This window comes from Dinoponera quadriceps, unplaced genomic scaffold (assembly GCF_001313825.1).
Source record: "Dinoponera quadriceps isolate SergipeBrazil2010 unplaced genomic scaffold, ASM131382v1 scaffold3127, whole genome shotgun sequence".
Classification (NCBI taxonomy): domain Eukaryota; kingdom Metazoa; phylum Arthropoda; class Insecta; order Hymenoptera; family Formicidae; genus Dinoponera; species Dinoponera quadriceps.
The window spans coordinates 307,922-324,359 of NW_014557143.1; the positions used below are offsets into that span (position 1 = coordinate 307,922).

At 41.3% G+C, this 16,438-nt stretch overlaps 3 protein-coding genes across 5 annotated transcripts in view; 2 read left to right on the forward strand and 1 right to left on the reverse strand.

Annotated features, from left to right (window-relative positions):
• The window catches only part of LOC106748751, a 16,619-nt gene extending 6,834 nt beyond the window's left edge, over positions 1-9,785 (reverse strand). Inside the window, exons 1-15 of the mRNA XM_014627597.1 lie at positions 9,645-9,785; positions 9,234-9,365; positions 8,587-8,712; positions 7,947-8,117; positions 7,593-7,864; positions 7,321-7,518; positions 6,318-6,759; positions 3,773-3,818; positions 3,436-3,521; positions 2,620-2,764; positions 2,365-2,501; positions 1,861-1,924; positions 1,642-1,770; positions 1,376-1,498; positions 1,148-1,251 (exon numbers count right to left, since the gene is read on the reverse strand). Of these exons, the coding sequence (XP_014483083.1) occupies positions 1,148-1,251; positions 1,376-1,498; positions 1,642-1,770; positions 1,861-1,924; positions 2,365-2,501; positions 2,620-2,764; positions 3,436-3,521; positions 3,773-3,818; positions 6,318-6,759; positions 7,321-7,518; positions 7,593-7,864; positions 7,947-8,117; positions 8,587-8,712; positions 9,234-9,352 (2,162 nt within the window). The 5' untranslated portion in view covers positions 9,353-9,365; positions 9,645-9,785. The remainder of the gene's footprint in view (positions 1-1,147; positions 1,252-1,375; positions 1,499-1,641; positions 1,771-1,860; positions 1,925-2,364; positions 2,502-2,619; positions 2,765-3,435; positions 3,522-3,772; positions 3,819-6,317; positions 6,760-7,320; positions 7,519-7,592; positions 7,865-7,946; positions 8,118-8,586; positions 8,713-9,233; positions 9,366-9,644) is intronic.
• Positions 9,786-10,118: 333 nt separating this feature from the next.
• LOC106748742 lies at positions 10,119-13,359 on the forward strand. Of its 2 annotated transcripts, none has more exons than XM_014627581.1 (8): positions 10,119-10,465; positions 10,587-10,741; positions 11,199-11,329; positions 11,505-11,600; positions 11,765-12,015; positions 12,154-12,298; positions 12,445-12,612; positions 12,761-13,359. In XM_014627581.1, the coding sequence occupies exons 3-8, from the start codon at positions 11,218-11,220 to the stop codon at positions 12,850-12,852; spliced, it is 864 nt and encodes a 287-aa protein (XP_014483067.1). In that variant the 5' UTR covers positions 10,119-10,465; positions 10,587-10,741; positions 11,199-11,217; the 3' UTR covers positions 12,853-13,359. The 2 variants fall into 2 exon arrangements, with proteins under 2 accessions (XP_014483067.1, XP_014483068.1); XM_014627582.1 differs by having other exon boundaries at positions 10,119-10,246.
• Positions 13,360-13,425: 66 nt separating this feature from the next.
• On the forward strand, positions 13,426-16,360 carry LOC106748741. 2 transcript variants are annotated; one of them, XM_014627579.1, is made up of 5 exons: positions 13,426-13,932; positions 14,022-14,445; positions 14,520-14,690; positions 15,100-15,242; positions 15,842-16,360. In XM_014627579.1, the coding sequence occupies exons 1-5, from the start codon at positions 13,857-13,859 to the stop codon at positions 15,994-15,996; spliced, it is 969 nt and encodes a 322-aa protein (XP_014483065.1). In that variant the 5' UTR covers positions 13,426-13,856; the 3' UTR covers positions 15,997-16,360. The 2 variants fall into 2 exon arrangements, with proteins under 2 accessions (XP_014483065.1, XP_014483066.1); XM_014627580.1 differs by having other exon boundaries at positions 13,426-13,752.
• The last annotated feature ends 78 nt before the right edge of the window (positions 16,361-16,438 follow it).

Here is a 16,438-nt window from a genome sequence, read left to right on the forward strand (position 1 = left end):
TGCAAAATTTAAAATCCTGGATTTATTACTACGTCGGAATAGACCAAGAAAATTCGAAAATATTGTATTGATACCACTTTATAAAAATATAAGACGAATTACAACAGTGAAATACAAGAACATGATGAACTTATTACGATATATACCACCGGAACACTTCTAGACTTCTTCAAATCCTTCCCGCATACACAAAATGTAGATGAGCAGTAAATTGTTATGTAATTTATATAGTTAAAAGATTTCTTGAATTGTATAAATTGTGTTTTTGAAGTCTTGTAAAGAAATATAAAACAAATTGAATATTGATTTTTCAATTTGAAGCATTTTAAATAATGTCGAATAGACTTGGGCTCTTTCAAATTTTATAACAAATCTAGTTGTTAATTTTGAAAGTGGCTTAACTCCATTTNAGTTAAAAATATGCTGGATACGTTTTTTGAGAAATGAACCATATAAAATTTTCTATAAGATACCAATGGATGAGAATGCAAAATTTAAAATCCTGGATTTATTACTACGTCGGAATAGACCAAGAAAATTCGAAAATATTGTATTGATACCACTTTATAAAAATATAAGACGAATTACAACAGTGAAATACAAGAACATGATGAACTTATTACGATATATACCACCGGAACACTTCTAGACTTCTTCAAATCCTTCCCGCATACACAAAATGTAGATGAGCAGTAAATTGTTATGTAATTTATATAGTTAAAAGATTTCTTGAATTGTATAAATTGTGTTTTTGAAGTCTTGTAAAGAAATATAAAACAAATTGAATATTGATTTTTCAATTTGAAGCATTTTAAATAATGTCGAATAGACTTGGGCTCTTTCAAATTTTATAACAAATCTAGTTGTTAATTTTGAAAGTGGCTTAACTCCATTTGTGGTAAAAAAGCACATATTATTCACTTAATAATTGCTATTACTTTAATAGGAATTGTAAATTTAACTCCTTAGATACATTTAAGCAGTGTGACACATTGGTATCCTAACGTATATTTTTAATTTTATTCAGACGCAAACTCTTAAATATCTCAACTTAAATATAAATGGACTTAGGTCATTTTCCAAATAAACGGTTCATATATATAGATGTAGATTTATATATATATATATAGGTGAGATTTTCGCATACCTTTCTACCGGGTCATGGTCGCACGGCTCGAAATCGTACTGGATGTGTTGCTTCAACACTGGGTAGTACAAACAACAACACTGGATATTGTACTCTCTGGTGAGCTGCAAGGCAACGTTTAGCGCATTTCGCGAGCGTGAGTTAGCGAGAGACTGACGATACTCGTTAATCGATAATCCCCCTCGAATAATCTTTCCCCGAGACATCCCCGAAGGGAGGGGGACGTACCTGCTGCGCCTGGTCACGTATCTTGCCGAAGCTGTTCTGCGTGGCCATGCACGTGAGCAGTTCCGTGCGGCCCATGAGGGTGAGATACTCCGCCACCTTGTCGTAGACTCCCTGCTCCAGGTACTACGTAAAGAAGACCAATAATTGACCAATTGATGACCGGATAAAAAAGTTCGCTTCTCTCCGTCTCTCAGGTGTTTATACGCCCGGACCATCGCTTCCCTCGTGCGTATCTTTGCGTCTGCTTACGCAATTCGGATACTCACCTGCATGGTGCTCTGAAGGTCAATCACGAAGTAGCGGTTCTGGTGGGCGTTCGCGGCGGCGAGGCTGAGCAGGTAATCGTTGCGCGCTCCGGTCGACTTCTCCTCCAGGGCGTCCCGCTTCGAGCTCACCTGCTCACGAAGGGAGGAAAACGCAATGAGCTCTCGCGATTAGACACATATCGTCGGGGATCTGGATTTTCGTACCCGGGAGTGTCGTACCTTGGCGCTGTTCTTCTGCAGCGACGTTATCGACTGGAAGAAGGAGCCTTTCTTCTTCTTCAATCTGGAAGGATCGATCGCCACATGAATTATTTTATGCTTGCAATTACCGTAGCACCGGCAGCCGTATAGTCGGCCAGCGTGCGTTAAAAAAAAAAAAAGAACTTCTTCCAATTAGTCGAACGATCTTCGAAAAGAAAGAGAGAGAGAGATTTTGACGAGCTTATAAATAGATTCGACAATTCTCGACGTGCTCGGCGCCAATGCCAATAATTTCACGAATCTCGCGGGCGAATAATTCGATCGGATCGATATGAGACGCGTCGACGCGTCGGAAATTAACGGATTTAACTGGCGGTATTTAATTGAAAGGCGGTGAACGCGGAATTTCAACAAGTGGCCCCCGCTCGAAATCGAAGAGGGTGTCTCCCGTAGAAGAAGAAGCACTACTGAGAATCACCCGACGACGACGACGTCGGGGTGACCGCTATAAAGACTACGCACTTCTCCTCGATGTCCTTCGCCTTGTCGCGCACGTCGTGCGCACTGTGCTCCTCGTCGAAGTACAATTTCTTCGTTTTGTCCACGTCCTGCACGCAGGTCTGCAGCTCCTTTTGTACTATCAGTAATTGGTCGATTGCCTGGAAATCGGATGATCGCGAATATTCAGCGACTTGATCGCGCGCATCGCTAAAAAACATCTCCGAGCTTTTTCTCGACATTATGCATTGTCTTTTTTATTTTCGGAATAGCGGGTACCTTCTTGGAGATCTGCATCTTGTGCATCTTGAGGCTCTTGGCGTCGTCGGCGATCTGCTGCTGGAAGACCTCGACAGCGGCGAGGTGAGCGCGTGCCAGTTTCTCGTTTTCCTCGAGCACCGTTCGCCACACGTTCCACATGTTCCTGCAACCGTTTCGCCATTCTTGTCGGCGATGCTTGGCAAACTTCCTCGATCGATGGCGAGCCATTGAAACCGGGTACGATTGCTTTGTGAGTCGAGACCGAACCTTACGAAAGCAGCGCCGCAAAGTTTATCTTAGCGCGCGGAACCGACCTTGCGACGATTCAACTCCGCGATATCGTTCCGTTCGATCTGCGACGCGCTTCTTTACACCGGTCTCAACGCTCGTCGAACGTCCCCCTCCCTCCCGTTTCCCCCGGTAAGCAAGAAATAGCAATCTTTTGAAACATTGATTTCACACGGATTTTACAGACGCATCTTTGCAATTTGTAAGCGTTTTTAAACTGTCACTGGATGATATAATATTTCTAAATATTAATTATATTAGTTATAGAGCGTAGAAATTTTCTTTTTAACGTTTGGGTCAAATATTTTATTAACAATGACGCTGTATGCAACATTAGGTCTGTTCTGAAAGAAAAAGGGAAATGGAAGTAGTACAATTAGTACAAATTAGTGCAGCCAGTTCAACTGTAAGGGACAGGTTTAAAATGAACTACATATTTGAGAGCGTTACGAAATATTATAACAATATTGTGTTAACGATTTCTTGCTTACTAGGTCATCTCGATACTTTGTGTATTCTTATGTACATAATGTATGTTGTAATTACCATTTCTCTTCGGCTCCATCGACTTTAAGATCCGGGATGTTGGGTATCTTTTTGTTCAAATACGCGGACGATATTTTGAGCAGCGCCTGAAAAGCGACATCATCGCGTCATCGATTATCGATAATTTCTAATAATTAAAACAATTACGAGCTAGAAATCTTTATAATGTATGTTGCACTGAGCTAATTATGAAAGAAAAAAAAATAGGGGTGTGTTAATTATTTATATACGAATTATATATAATTATTTCATCACGTTATTATATAAACATCGATATTAAAAGAGCGTTAATTATAAATAATTGCCACTACTATCGAGTGAGAGGGGAACTGCTTACCTCGGAATATGATTTCTCAATAGCGGACTTTTTTATTGTGAAATTGCTGAAAAGAAAACGGAAACGTCCGTTTATTTACATTACTCTCTCCCTCTCTCATTCATTTCTTCTCTATCCTTATCACAGTATTGAATAATTTTTTTGACAGAGGAGAGGAATAATAATGCGGGTCAATTAATGCAACGGAACTTTTCGATTCAATGAAACAAAGGACACTACCCTGCACTGCGTTTCGGAATACGTGGTTTTCGATTCCGGATACAAAGCAAGAGCGTCAACGCAACGTAATTTCCAGGTCTCGCGTATATGTTGATGGGTTACACACTCGATACGTCGCTCCGTTCAGTCGGGTCGAAAATTTGGCCAATTTTCGCCCGCTCGTATCATTCTCTCTCGTATATTTCCCCTCTCGCACATATCGCGAGCTCGTATCACTCCGCGTCCGTAAGGTTATTATATTCCAGTTATCGAGTAAATATAATTCCTAAGCCTTAAGGGCAATTTTTTCGTGTGGCACGGCGAAAATGGCTCTCAAATCGTAAAAGTGATCTCCTTTTGCTCATAGCGCGCAAAAAAAGCGATCTTTAAGCTGTGAGGACGATTTATTAAATCCAGCCACTACGGCGCGAAGTTTCTCCGGCTCTGGAGAGAACGTAGACGCGAGAATTAATTATCGATACCGCGAAATCAATTTCTGAAAGTCTCATTAGGTCGAGCTGCGCTCTCGAAGTTCGTGCAATGGTTACGTATCGGTGAAATATCACCGTAGCTGGGATTAATGTGTAATTGTCTTTCAATAAGTAAAACTCACCGTATGTCCTCCAGAAGGTCGCATTCGTGCTGGTTTTTCGCCTGCAACTTTGCCGCTTGCTCTGCATGCACATTCTTTAGGAATTTCGCGTAGTTCCCCTTGCGATCGCGTACACACAAAAACGAATAAATTAAATCAACGATATATATATATATATATATATACATATGTGTGTGTATATAATTACGATTCGAGTAATTTTCAAAAAAATTAGTTTCCCGTGAAAATAGTCCTTACATTTGCAACGACGATGACGGACATACATGACATGATTCTTTCACTTTTTTTTTAACAGTTTGCACTCCGACGGCGTGAAATTGGTCCTCAAGTCGTAAGGACGATTTTCGCGTGCGAGTGGTACGGGAGACTGAACTCTACGGGATTTTCCACCCTCGGGGCTATTCGGGACTGCTTACTTTTCTCGGTGGAGGTTGCATGCTGAGGCGACCAGAGTCTGTGTGTTTTTCTTTTTCTCGCTCCCGCAACGCCGGCCGGGGTGGAGGAGGTGCAGGCAGGCAGGCGAGCAGGCAGGTAGAGGCAGGCAGGCAGGAGGAGGAGAAGGGGTTCACTATCTCGCCCTCTCTCTATTTACGCGCGCTGCACACCCCGCACACACACACACACACGCGCAACACCTCACCACTCGCGAACCCGATTACTACTGATCGCTCGCCCGCCCGCGACGCGACTGAGCGGCGGCGCGAAGCGCCTATTGATCGGCACCGGCCGGCCGGCCGGAGCGCGCGCATGCGGTTGCACCACGTCGTATTGTGCGCGGGCGTTCAATTCACCCCCACCGACATGCCCGAACTACTTCCTTCTCGATGACCTACTAAACGGCTGATCAAGACGTGACATGGCGGTGGAAGAGGGGGAGAGTCGATGATTTTGCTTATTGATTTGCCTGCTTTCGATTCCTCCTTTTCTCCTTAATCCTGGATCTAGGAGCACGTGCATGCATCTAGCTAACGCACCCCCTCGAGATCCTTCTTCAAGGCTTTTTTAGAAATTTTACTTTATACGCACGTGTGTGTGTGTGTGTAATGTTGATAAATAAAGGATAAAACGCAGTGTCAATATGCTTTGCGCGGACGAAGGGAGAATCGCTCGTCGATGTTTATTGCGAAATCGTATTCAACTTTATTTATCAATTTATCGGTTTATCGTTAATTTAATTCATTATTAAACGGTATAAAACGTGAAAGCGGTATAGATATAATAATAATAATAATAATAATAATAATAATAATAATAATAATACATTAATCGAAGAGAGTCTTAGGTCTAAACACGCTTATATACAAGACTGCAAAACACTGCAAGGGCGTCGGTGGGGAGGCAGGACTCGCAGGGGAAGGGGGAGGGAGGAGAGTCAGCCTGTATTTTCACGAATTAACACGACGATGAATTGCCACTTAAAAAAGAGGCTATCACAAGAGACGCCACACGCGGAGACAGCCTCTTTTAATCTCAACAAGTCTTTTCTTCGTTTCAAACAGATCTAGGAGACCCCGCGGTGCCGGGGGGAGGGGGTTCCAAGCTGGCCGAAAGAGATTTGTCTCCGTCTTAGGGTCAATGGAAAAAGCAGAGAGAAGTTGAAATCGGTAAAATTCTACCGTGGGGTTAAACGAAAGTTTCTTTCCCTTTCTTCGCATTTCGAATGGTCCGCTTTCCTTCGGCTTTAGGGTGTCCTAGACCTCGACGTAAGGCCCCGACTAGTCGTAAGACGATTACTGAAGCTCGTCGGCCGGCAACGGGTCCAAATCAGGATCGGCCACCGGGGGTCCGTCGACGTACGCCAAAGGCGGAGGCGGTTCGGCGGCGCGGCTGGGGGGCAGCGCGCCCGCCTCGAGCAACGTCAGCGCCGGGTCCAGGGCGGGATCGGCGGTCGCTTCGGCCAGATTCGTCACCGACTTGGACTTGACGCACTGGAAATCCACGTGGCGGCTCTTCGCCTCCTCCTTCTCCCAGGACATGTGGATGAAGGGCCGTTGCACGTAGTTGTAGATTACTTCGGCGCGTCCGCCGGCGCGCTTCTTCACCTTCTCCTTGTAGGTCGGGTAGCCCTCGATGCCTAGCCGGATTTTCTTCAACCCTCGCTCCTTCATCACCTGCTTCGCCACGTCCCGGTTCTCGATGTACTTGAAGAAGCGATACATCGCCGTGCTGTTGACGGCTGCGGAAATATAGAAAGAGGAAATCAGAGGACGTCATTTTGCATGCTCGCGCGTACACACAAAGATCGCTCGACGATTTATCAGCCGCTTTTCTGCCCGGGTGTTCGCCGAAGGAGGAGAAACGACGGAAGATTGTAAAAGTCGATGGAAGTTTCCAAGTTACCAGGGTTTAGCGGTCGCATCGAGTAAATAATCGCGGCGTCGTATTAATATCAGCGAAGCAGCTTATGGTCATCCATTATTGAAGAAAACAAGCGGAACTAATGGATCCGCCGTGCACTTGCAAAGGCCGAGCTAATTGATTTTTCATCGGGTATATACATAGAGAGAGAGAGAGAGAGAGAGAGAGAGACGCGCTGCTCACGATGATGCGGCAAGGTTGCGCGTCTTACGACGAAAAAAAGTAGCGCGTCCTCTCTCACTTGAAGGTCAGTTCCACTTATAGCGGATTCCGCAGGTCGCCCCGAAAAAATCGGACAAGCGCAAAAGAGGCTCTTTCCGAGGATGCCCGCGACACGTGGTGAGCTTCGACTTTAGCCAATGAGCGATTCTTTACTCACTTTGCGAGTATTCCTCGCCCATCTGGGGTGGATACTCCTCGTCCCAGTCGACCACGTCGTCCTCGAGCAAAACGACGATGTGACACTCGCGGTCACCGCGTCGCGCGCTGTTCACCATCAGCGGCAGGATCAGGTCCTCGAGGAACACCTCGAACTGGCAGCGCGCGCCCTCGTTCGACAGCTCGTGCAACAAGCCACCTGCGTGTAAAGGTGAATCCGTCAGCCAGACCCTCTCCTCGCGAGAGAGGAGTCGCCGACCTTACGACACTCACGCAGATTCTGGCATTTCACTGTGCTGGCATCGAACGGCACCAGAAGATAATCGCACGCCTCCCGCAGCTCCTGCACGCTCACAGTAGGCGGGCAACGAATCACGTTGCCCTTGTAGTACTCCAGGATGGCGCGGAACACCATGGCGGAGATGCCGTCCGCGACCTCGTACTCGCCGCGCTCGTTCGGCTGCGCATACTCCACCCCGGAACTGAACATGCGGCCCAGCATGGTGTTGGGGTGGGCGGTGAAGAGCGCCGGGTCGATGACGAACCTGAGACGAACGGATAGGGAAGTCAGACACTTCGGATTTTAATAACTACAAGTTGATAATCCGCAAGGATGGATAGACTCGCCTGGTGTTGTCGACGATCAGGGTGATCCTCTCGTCGCTGGTCGGCGGATTGCTGGCTCCTCCTCCGCTGATGGCGGACCCCGTTGGACCCGCCGCCACGTTGTCCCTGTTGCTGCTGCTGCTGCTTTGGCTCTGCTGCTGGTTCTTTGCCATACCAACGTTGGACCGGATTCTGCGGGGCAAGCGACTTGCTTGAGAACGCCGATCTCTCTCTCTCTCTCTCTCTCATCTACAGCAACGCGCTACTCTCTCGATTGAAAACCTCTCGACTGGCGAACGAAACTGAGGGGTTTGCGGGACCTACCTTGCAATTTGCGAAGCCCGGTCACTCGAGTTCAAGATATCGTGCGAACGGGATATTAATCTTATAATAAAGAATGATTCTTTAAGGGGATGAGTAAAGAGAATACATTAAACATTGAATAATGATGATCTCTTGTTCTCGGAGTGCGTGAGATGTGCAACACAAATTACAAAACGGAATTAAACAGATGAGGCCAATACAAACATGTGTGTGTGTGTGTGTGTTGAAGCATGGGTTAAATTGAAAGAGCTGAAGTTGAGAATCGACACGACGCAAAATGAAAATATCAATATCGAAAGAGAGAGACTTCCGACGTGATGAATAGAGTTTTTCTTACCTGCCGAGGCTCGCGTCCTGCGAATGATTTCTGTTGAGCGAACCAAACGAATGGCAGTGCTGCCGATCACTGCTGCCGTCCCTCTGTACCAGACAAGATTTCGGCTTCGCGGAGCCACCGACACAACTACACATGCACAGAACAACCAACCACGTAATCTCGCTTACAATCTAATCGCATTCACTACATCGACAAGCATGTCGAACGCTGCGTGACGTCTACTATATACGCTACCGCTACGCTATGATTAAAGTTTCAAGAAACTCGCAAAAATAATCAACCCCTCTCCACCGTTCTATCTTTTATCCATCTGAGAAGAAACCGAGGGACTTCTGAGAAGTCTCTTGCGCGAGTGGGATCGTTGCAAAGTCTAAAACACATCCTTTCCTTCGCCCCCGAAACTTTCCTGAAAGTTTCCTTATTCACGCGGAAAGATCTCAAGAGACTGTTCGTGTCATGCAAAAAACTTCTCGGACATGAGACTCAACTTTCTCGAAAGGAAACCCTCTCTCTGGATGAATACTATCGTCTATTTCTATAAACTCCGAAGAGTACGTGGAGGAACTTTTGCGCAGTTCGGAGGTTTCTCCGCTAATTTCTAGAAACTCTACGGAAGAGAATGGACAGAAGACTTTTCGAAATCTCACCTCAGTCTATTCTTAATCACATGGTGTCTTCCTCTCCCGTCAGTCTCCTTGTAGTCGTTTTCAGTGTCGCTGCTGCTGTCGTGAACATACTTGAGACGTTCCGACGACGGATTCGTCATGTTGCTGTACCACCTAAAAAAAGCAACGTAGCGTTTACCTCCCATTCCTCTGACAGAATCGCGTGAAACGAGGAAGGAGAGACTAGTTGCGAACGGCGAAGCGAAGGTGCAAAAGGTGCAGTTGAAAAGAAGAACGGAAGCACAAGGCGTGCGTGTACCTAATACACCTGACACATCCTGTCCGACAATGTCAAAGCATTCTTCTCGCGTGGCATATTTCCCGCAGGATCAATATCGTGCGACGTCGACGGCGATTGGTGCGAAAGACCAACGGAAAATATGCGAGACTTACGCGGCTGACAGTCGCAACAGCTTCCGGAAAAGCTTCCTGGCGGACTCGCAGATCTCCAGGTTAGCCTCGAGTACAGCTCGAATCGTCTGCTCGACGACAAATCGCGACGTGACCAGTCGCGTCGGACCGGCCCAGCTTGCCATTCTCGCGTCCAGGTGGCGCAACGTTCAATTTCAAAAATTCGTTCTTTCTGCACTTACTGTACTTGATTTTTGTTGGGCGAACCTAGGAATTCTCTATCCAACAGCCAATTGGCGCTTCCGATAACTTCGCGCTTCTCTTTGGACGCTCGAGCACTGTAAACATCACATTCGACTGTGATTGATCAATTTCTTAAGGCGTAAAATACCTATTATGGATCGTCACTAATAAGGAGTAAAGTCTACAATGCGTTCGCAGGAGAATCGTAGACAGGATACACTTGAAGCTGCAAACAGTTTGGAGCACTGGAAGGAAGTTAATAATTTTGATGTCTATACGCTTCGAAGCATTTGCAGCTTGAAGTAGACCCTATCTACGACCCTCTCCTGCGATCGCACTGTAGACTAGGCTTAAAGATGAACGCTTGTAACGAAAGAGAACGCAGCCTCTCTTTTTGTCTTGTAATTAATGAAATATTCTAGTTTTTCGCGTGAAAAGTATCATAATTGCAAGTAGATTGCCCTGCTGTGATCGGTGATTGTAATAATTTACAAATGATTTAATCACATCTTTAACTGAAATGAGAATTAATTGAAATGAGGAAAAGATACTTCATAAAGAGTTATACAAAAGAATTGTACACAAAATTATGACGAGAACATAGATTTATCTTATCACAAGTAACGTGTTTTCAAAATATTTACATCATATATTTTATAAGTTAAACTCATAAGTGATATTCATATATATAACATAAGCTATACAGATACATATATTTTTTATATGACTTTTGTATTATAGGTTTCTAGTTAAAAATGTTATGTATCTACGATGGTTACAATCAATTCTGGAAAATTTGTTGGATTTGCCTTTACCAGAACACGCATATATTTGCAGCATACATTTTGATCACAACTCACATCAACTACCTATATCAACATTGAAGAATATATTACGTAAAGATGCATGTCCTACTATTTTTACTATAAAAGAATTAAGCAAAGATAACTTAGGTTTCTAATTTTCCAAGTAAAACGTTTAGTTTTGGATAGAAACACAATAATAGTAGGTTTAGAACTTGTATTCTAAAGTACTCAACATAGGAGATAAAAGTGATATTATAATGTTCTAAATGCTATATACAGGATGAACCACACAACATGATCAACTTAGTTTATACTATTGTTAGTTAGGACTGCTTGAAATTTTTTTTGTCTAGTATAACATGAAATACGACTTAAGATCATCTTAAAACTCACTTTGAACCATGTTATACTAGACAAAAAAATTTTCAAGCGATCCATTAATAACAGAATAAATTAAACTAATCACATTGCATGGTTTACCCTGTATAAATAATAATGTAATATAATAATTTTCTTAACATTTATGATAGCATTTACTTTATTGTAGACTGACAACATCTCAGCAAATGATGGATGCTCAAGTTCCTGCCAAAGGCAAATCATCAGATATATCATCATCGGAAATATATGATTCACATTCTTATCAAATGACAATTGTTAAAGAAGAAATACAGCTAAGTAAAGAATCAGATAATAATTTATTTACTACGAGTTTCTTCAGAAAATGTGTTACTGTTATGAATTAACATTTATGATCTATATAATTATATATATATATATATTACAACTCAAGTATATTACTTATTTTATAATATTGCATTTAAGAATATTTATGTAAATTATATCTTATTAGTAGATTCTCCTTTTTCTCTGAATGATGATACATGTCAGGCCACAGAGCAAACTGAGAAGGAATCCCTTGATTTTCCACAAGAAAAAATAGGGGTGGGTAAGTTAATTTTTTTAACTAAGTTAAGCTTAAAGTTAATTGTCTTAAATTAACTTAGTTTACGTTAAAAGTTACACAAACAAAAATTAACCGAATTAAAACATCAAGTTAAAAAGAAAAATTATTCTCTAAAAATAAATGAAAGCAAATATCTTGTTTTAAAGGTCGATTTGACTGGCCACATGAGGCAGTTTGGACACTTCTCGATGCATATAAAAAGCTAAAACATCTATTAAGGAACAAAAAAAAGGCGAAATTTTGGACTATTGTAGCCTCTCACTTGCTCAAAAAGGGTTACGATATCACAGCGTTTCGGTGCAAAAAGAAAATAACAAAATTAAAAAATACTTACGAAAATATAAAAAAACGCAGTGCACAGAATGGTAACAGCAATCAAACATGGAAATATTTTGAAGTAAGTGTCAAAATGAATCTATGTAATATATATTTGCATTTTTTTTTTTACTGAAGCATGTGTTGTATATATTATTATGTAACATGTTTCTTTTTTCACGTGGCAAATTAATATTTCTTCTGATGTTTCTTCTGATAGATTATGGATGAACTATTTAAAAAGGAATCATACATAATACCAGTTGTTACTTTGGACAGTAGCAATCCAAATATATCTTTTCCTGAATATAACGTCGATAGTGATAAAAGTTTTGATCCATACAAAACTGAGCCACCGGTCAAGCGTAAGTATCATAGTTAGGATAATGCCTTTAATATAATGCAGTATGATAATGTTCTTATTACATTTGTAAGTATAAAATAGAAGCATTATAGCATTATCAAGAGAGAAAGTCATGGTTCTGTATTATCATATAAATTGCAATTACAGGCTTGAAACAGATCGGAAGAGACAATTGGAAGAGTATAGAGAAAATAATTGCTATCATGGAGAAAAAAGCCATTTTACGTAAGAAGATGCATGAGGAATCGATGGCTCGTCAAGATAAATTACTCGAGATCTTAGAGAAAACTGAGGAACTATTTACTAAACGTAAACGTAAATATCAAATATATCATGGTCTTCAAGGGAGGAGAATCAGGATTGTGTATTACAATATGTAACATGCAATTGATACAGGCTTTAAAAGGATCTAAAGAAAATAATTTTTGAGGAACATTTTTGCAAAAGATCATTCTTGTTGTAGGAAAGAAATCCAACGAGTGCACAAAGACACACAAAACTATAGCTGATCGGGATGAATCACTTAACATTGAAGAGGAGATATTGGGAAAGTGACTGATTCATGTGATATGTGTATGGACACGGATACATAATTTTACGCAATTTTGTATATAATTATACCTAATATCTCCCAAGTAATTTTATAATATATATAAATTTTTACATACGTTGAACTACTAGCTGTCGTCACAAGACGACCGTATGCTATCGTGCTGGGAACAATAAGCCGGCGCAGCGAGTGCGAAGTGATCGAAGAACTGGGAATAATCACATGTTGACAACGGCTAGTATTCATAGTTAGATTTTAAGACCGTTTCAATCTTTTACGGATGCGTATCTGCGACAGCAGCCAAAACACGTGTGTGGACGTGTGTGTTTGCGCGTGGATTTGGTTTTGGACATGCGTCTGTAATCTACTACATACAGCAAAGTCTAAGCCAATAGGATTTGACTTGACATTATATTGGAAACTAACCACGTAAATTCTATAAGCTTACGTTCACCATCTGTTGATATAATACGAGGACTCTGTTGCGACAATAAAAATCTTTATTTTCCTTATCAATTATCAATTACTCAGTTCCTTTGATAAATCTGTTTATATTTTGCCGCCACGCTTGCGCATTAACGTATCATTGAATACTTCTCCTGTGGAGGTTAGAAGGGATAGCCCGGGAAGAATCTAGGCATGTGCCCACTGAGTACTCGGCACAGAGAATAAGAAAGACTCTTTTATTACGTAGAGAAACACTAGAACGATGCAGCTCTTACGTCGGGCTAGTCTCCACTCTTCTACTGCCGTACAGCGACAAAAGACTAGCCGTGCAGTGACAAAAGACTAGCTCGCCGGCGTGTGGTGGGGGGCGAGCTCGCATGCAAGCGAGATAGAGTATAGCCGCCACACTCCCACTCTTTCCTCTACAGCCAGGAACCTTCCATCTTCTATTCTTCAGTGTTGGTTTCATTCCCGCTTGTATAATCCTTTTCTATGTACAGGTTAAAAAAACACAGAAAATAAAAGGGGATTATCGTTATTGCTATTAAAATTTGTTGGCAAAATGAATATAATTTGGAATAACTATAAGTTGCAGCATCCACCGTATTTAACTTGGCGTGCCAACAGAAATGCATTTAGTAAAAATTAACAAATATGTATAACACGTTTAAGTGTATGTGCATCAAATTAAATATATTAATAATTATTTATTTTCGCCTTTATATAGATATTAAGAAGTTTCTGGCCGCGATTAATAAGGCAATCAGAGAGCTGGAATCAATGGATACTTTTGATCTGGAAGCAGCATTTTTAAGCCGGTTGATTTATCGTATGAAGAACAAGTTCCGGAATGATAAAGGCTTAAAAAGCATGGAGAAAGTAAACAGAGCCCTAATTAATTATCTGAACATGGCTCTGATTGAGAATTATAAAGATTTGAAGTCTTACATTCAAGTAGAGGATAAAGCGCTCACTTTACCAAGCAGACAATTGCTGGAATACGTGCTTGTGAGAACGCAAGGCTTTGCAAAACTTGTAGAAAGAATAGAACTGGTCGCAAGACACTCTGCACATTTTCTCAAAACTAGGATCGCATTGGGTCATGCATGGAGTATCTCTTTAGTTGCTTATGCCAATGTTAGCAGGATTTGGTAAGGTTACTGTAAATCAATTATATTACAAATTTCTTTCTATTCTGATAATACAGCGTCCCATCTCTTCACAGGTTCTTGTCTCGGCAGCTAATCAGACGATGCTGTGTGTGGTATAAGGAATTGTATCAATATGTATCTGCCTTTCAATATGTTGGTTTACCTTGGATCCCACAGAATCAATCTTTGCCGCAGGATTTAGAACAATGGCTTTCTATAGAGTGGATGCACGATGAAAATATAGAGTACGACTGCAATTATCTAATATTCCAATCGATATGTGCATTCTAAAAATATTATATTTTAGCAGAATTGGAAAGGAACCCTTCACTTGTAATGTCATTAGTGTTACAAATTTCTTTCTTTAGAACTTAACGACTTATATTTTTTTTATTAATAATTTTACAGTAATTATATTTTTGGGCTAATGTTAACGAATATAATCGTTATTTTACCATTGCTTTGCACATATAGATAAAATACATGTGCGCGGAAGCGAATCCTATAAAAAAATCTTTGAAAGATGTAAAATAACTAAGGAAATTGTAACAATTTCGTGTGACTTTTTGAGTAACAATAACATTAACGAATCATTTCTTTCAACTGGTAACGAGTTACATTAAAGAAAATAACTTTCCCAACTATTTCTTTTAGCGCCTGTCGCAATGATACCTGGGATGATGTGATACTCAAACTATTCAAGGAGCATCCAGCTGACTGTACTGATGAAATAATCACTATTCCTGTATCAGATGTGACAGAAAATAAACCTGCGTCACACGCTGATGATATTGGAGGTAGGTTACTGATTACGGATATTATAAAATTTAACATTATTAGACACACGTACGCACGGATTGTCCTGTTTCTACTATGATTGTGCGATGTAAAAGAGATACATAAAATCAAATTAAATTTCTATCAAACCTGAATATTTCGGTGCTCCAAGCAGAAAGGAAGGATCATGTCCTGTAGTAAAAACAAACATTTTATTCGTGATAGATCAAACATAACCGAAGTAAATACACAGAAATAAATGCTATGTTCATAATTGCTTATGGCTGGTAATGTACATTCGAAAGTGGCAACTAAAAGTTACATGACGTATAAAATATATACTGATATCATCCGCACGATATAACTCACGTCTCACGTGTAAATTGCAATTAACGACAAAACTCTTGTATAGAACCTTAAAATTATGACAAAACTTAGGCCAAATAACGTGAATCATGTGAACCCTATGTTCGTTACGCCATAAATTAGTTATTCCAAACAATTCTTTATTCTCTTTGTAACTTGCTTTCAGATTTTATTCAAGTTAGATTTCACCTATTCGTTCCATGGACTATAATGTTGACTATTTGATGTGCATTACTTAATTTTTGTCTTACAGAAGTGATAAGTCGAGAGGCTTTCGAAGCAAATCTGCCGAAGATACATAACGTTAAAACTTCCTCGATAAAGAAATGCAAACGTAGCCACATCAGTGACGATGTAAGATCGACGAAACAACTAAAAAGGAAGAAAAAGAAGAAAGGAACAAAATGAATTTAAAACTTGATTTTAAATTCATTGAAGACAACGCAGTAATATATACGCATTCTTATTAGATGATGACACCGATGTAAGATCGGGCGTTAGAGGCGGAGAGAGAAAGAGAGAAAAAGAGAGAGAGAGAGAGGCAGACTTTTCTGTCGTAATCAAAGAATCGTAGCCGAATATGTGCTGCTACGTAACACCTTTAATTTCACTCAAGCAGCGCCGACAAGCGAATCATTACGGAAGGCCGAGGGAGAAACAGAGGGGGAACATCGGAATATCTCTAATCGAACGGTGCGAAGTAAAATAAGCATTGAGCGGTTTCTGCCGAGGGATGGTTTCGTCCACTTGAATAGATGTGCGTAGGTGATTAAGCGTCATAGGCCGGTATCGCGTATCTTCGTGGTCTCATCCAGAACTTCAGACCGAAGTCGGAGGAATCTCTCTTCCG